Source organism: Panthera uncia, chromosome C2 (assembly GCF_023721935.1).
Source record: "Panthera uncia isolate 11264 chromosome C2, Puncia_PCG_1.0, whole genome shotgun sequence".
Taxonomy (NCBI): domain Eukaryota; kingdom Metazoa; phylum Chordata; class Mammalia; order Carnivora; family Felidae; genus Panthera; species Panthera uncia.
The window spans coordinates 8638774-8641738 of NC_064810.1; the positions used below are offsets into that span (position 1 = coordinate 8638774).

The window sequence follows — 2965 nt, forward strand, 5'->3', positions numbered from 1 at the left end:
CTGAGTTCTTCCTTGGTTTGGGATGCTGAAGTGACTTGTCATCAGCAGAGAAGCTACCAGAACCAGGAAACACTCTGGGGCCATGGAGTCCAGCTCCCTCATGTTAGAGAAAGAAGCTGAGCCCAGACAGACACCCCGAGTCACTCAGCAGGTGGGGGTGACAGGGTGGATTGGTACCCTGGCCCGGGCAGGAGAGAGGACCCAGTGATGTTCACCAGGGTTTTCTGCTCACCTGCCCGCCTTCCCTCCTCCCTTCCTCTCCTCGTCGCATCCTTTCCCCTGCCTCCCTGCCTCTCTCCTTCCTCCCTTCCAACTCTTCCCGAGTGTCCCCTATTCGTCTGGCACTACATATGTACCGGGTCCTTGCCCCCAAGAAGCGTTCTGGGTTTGGCCATGGTTAGAATTTCTGAAACCTCTGAAATGGCTCCGCGTTCCCGTCTCTCTGCAAGTCAGGTAGCGACAAGCACACCGCTCCGCAGACAGGTGTGAGGGGAGGTGCCCTGGTTTGTGGTCCTGGCCCCGGCACCTAAGGAGCTGTGACCTTGGTCACTCCCTGGCCCCTGACATCAGTGCGCAATCTCGAAGTTCACATCCAGCTCTGGGGTTCTGGAAGAAAGCGTCAGACCTGCCTGTGGGTATTAAACCTTTCCCTCTCTGAGAGCCCAGGGAAGTCACCCCCTTTCGGGAGACGTTTCATCCTGACAGGCAGTCTGGGGCTAATTTCTCAGGCACAGGTAGCGCACACCTTAGCTCTTGTCAGTCCACGTGTGGGTTTAACAACGGAAGTGATTACGGACCAAGCAGCACGAAATGAGATTCAAACGCAGCCGAAGTGTTTAAGGGTAGGCAGAAGGTAGAACGTTCCACGCTGGCTTGCTAAGTGCTGATAGATCAGAAACTGGGGCTCTGGATTGCCCTTGCGGGGCGGGGAGGGGGGCGCTGGGGAAGGGCAGGCGGGCCAGATTTCTGCTGTCATCCCTTCCCCTTCTGGCCTTGCAGGGAAAATGTCTTGGACAGGCAGCTTATCCTTGCACCCAATGAAGTGTCGGAAACTGTTTTTAAAAATATGTTAATTGTCATAGCAACTGCCCACAGAGAACTCAGTTTCGGGGGCAGAAATACACGCAGCAAGATAATCTTTAACCCATTTCCCTTCTCTCCCTGCCCCGCCTCCCGGCCTCATTAGGACTCCGGCGGGCGCCTGAGCGAGCCCGGCAGCCGGCCACCGGGGCCATGGCCAGCACCGCCGTGCAGCTGCTGGGCTTCCTGCTCAGCTTCCTGGGCCTGGTGGGCACGCTGATCACCACCATCCTGCCGCACTGGCGCCGCACGGCGCACGTGGGCACCAACATCCTGACGGCCGTGTCCTACCTGAAGGGGCTGTGGATGGAGTGCGTGTGGCACAGCACGGGCATCTACCAGTGCCAGATCTACCGCTCGCTGCTGGCGCTGCCCCGCGACCTGCAGGCGGCGCGCGCGCTCATGGTCATCTCCTGCCTGCTCTCGGGCGTGGCCTGCGCCTGCGCCGTGGTGGGCATGAAGTGCACGCGCTGCGCCAAGGGCACGCCCGCCAAGACCACGTTCGCCGTGCTGGGCGGCGCGCTCTTCATCCTGGCCGGCCTGCTCTGTCTGGTGGCGGTGTCCTGGACCACCAACGACGTGGTGCAGAACTTCTACAACCCGCTGCTGCCCAGCGGCATGAAGTTCGAGATCGGGCAGGCCCTGTACCTCGGCTTCATCTCCTCGTCCCTGTCGCTCATCGGCGGCACGCTGCTCTGCCTGTCCTGCCAGGACGAGGGGCCCTCCAGGCCCTACCAGGCCCAGCCCAGGGCCGCGACGGCCACCGCGCCCGCCTACCGGCCCCCCGCCGCCTTCAAAGACAACCGGGCCCCCTCGGCCACCTCGGCCTCGCTCAGCGGGTACAGACTGAACGACTATGTGTGAGTCCCCGGGGCCCGTCCCTCCCCGAGTCCACAGCGGCACCAGGACCCAGACTGGCTCCAATGCAGGGTCCCGGCACAGAGTTTACTTCCGGGCTACTTTTTTGTCCAGAGGAATTAATATGAGTATGAGGGAGTGGGCTGAGAACACAGGGAGGGAAGGGAAAATAGGAGAGGGGAGAAAAGCTCTGTATACCAAAGACTTAAAAAAAAAAATCCTTTCTGTTTTTGTATTTATTATATGTATTTATGTGGGTGATTTAATTAACAGCTGAATGAAAAGCGACTTGGGAGTTTGGTCAGTGGGGTTTGTTTGCGATACAGGAATAAACCTCTTGGATGTGGTTGTTAATGAAATGGACAGTATTTGTTTCTGTTTCCAGTCTGTTCTGTCTGCTAAGGTCTTGTAACCACAACCTACTGTCAGGACTCCATATTGCCAAGCAATGGGGACCCTCAGAGGGTGGCCACAACCCACATACGATGGGAGAATCAGAGGAGGGCCGGGCTGATATTCATGGAAATGATGCTTGAGGGATATTCACCAAGAACAGTCACTCCAGCTTAAGCCCAGAGGCAGGGCAGGAAGTACGGGGTCCCTGGGGGAAAAGATAATTGCTTTAAATCACAAAGTAAAGATAACGGTTCGTTTTCTCCTGGTAGCCTCCACTAGTAAGGAAGCAAAAGTCAGAAGAAAAAAGACAGAGCAAAAGGCGCCTGGCCGCTTGGCTCCCTAGGCATTGGCAAGAAGCCCAGTTAGGAGCACAGCTCAAGCCCGACTGCCCCGCAGATCACCGCTGGCTTTTCTGGGGACAGAAGCATGATGCCAGCTGCCTTCAGAGCAGGTACCAGAGTCTGTTGACTTCTTTAGCCGGAAAGAACTGCTGACAGGGCCACATGAGCTCTGACTGCTGTCAGAACATTGATGATGTTTTCTGGTTGTGATCTAAATCACGTGGTCATAGAGCTGTACGTGGTCACACACACACACACACACACACACTCACTCACACTCAGACTCTTAC

General features: G+C 56.9%; 1 protein-coding gene across 1 annotated transcript; it reads left to right on the plus strand.

The window, feature by feature from the left end:
* The first annotated feature begins 1213 nt into the window (after positions 1-1213).
* Positions 1214-2301, plus strand: CLDN14 (claudin 14). Its single transcript, XM_049629945.1, has one exon. It carries the CDS (start codon positions 1234-1236, stop codon positions 1942-1944), a length of 711 nt encoding a protein of 236 aa, XP_049485902.1. The 5' UTR covers positions 1214-1233; the 3' UTR covers positions 1945-2301.
* Positions 2302-2965: the final 664 nt, after the last annotated feature.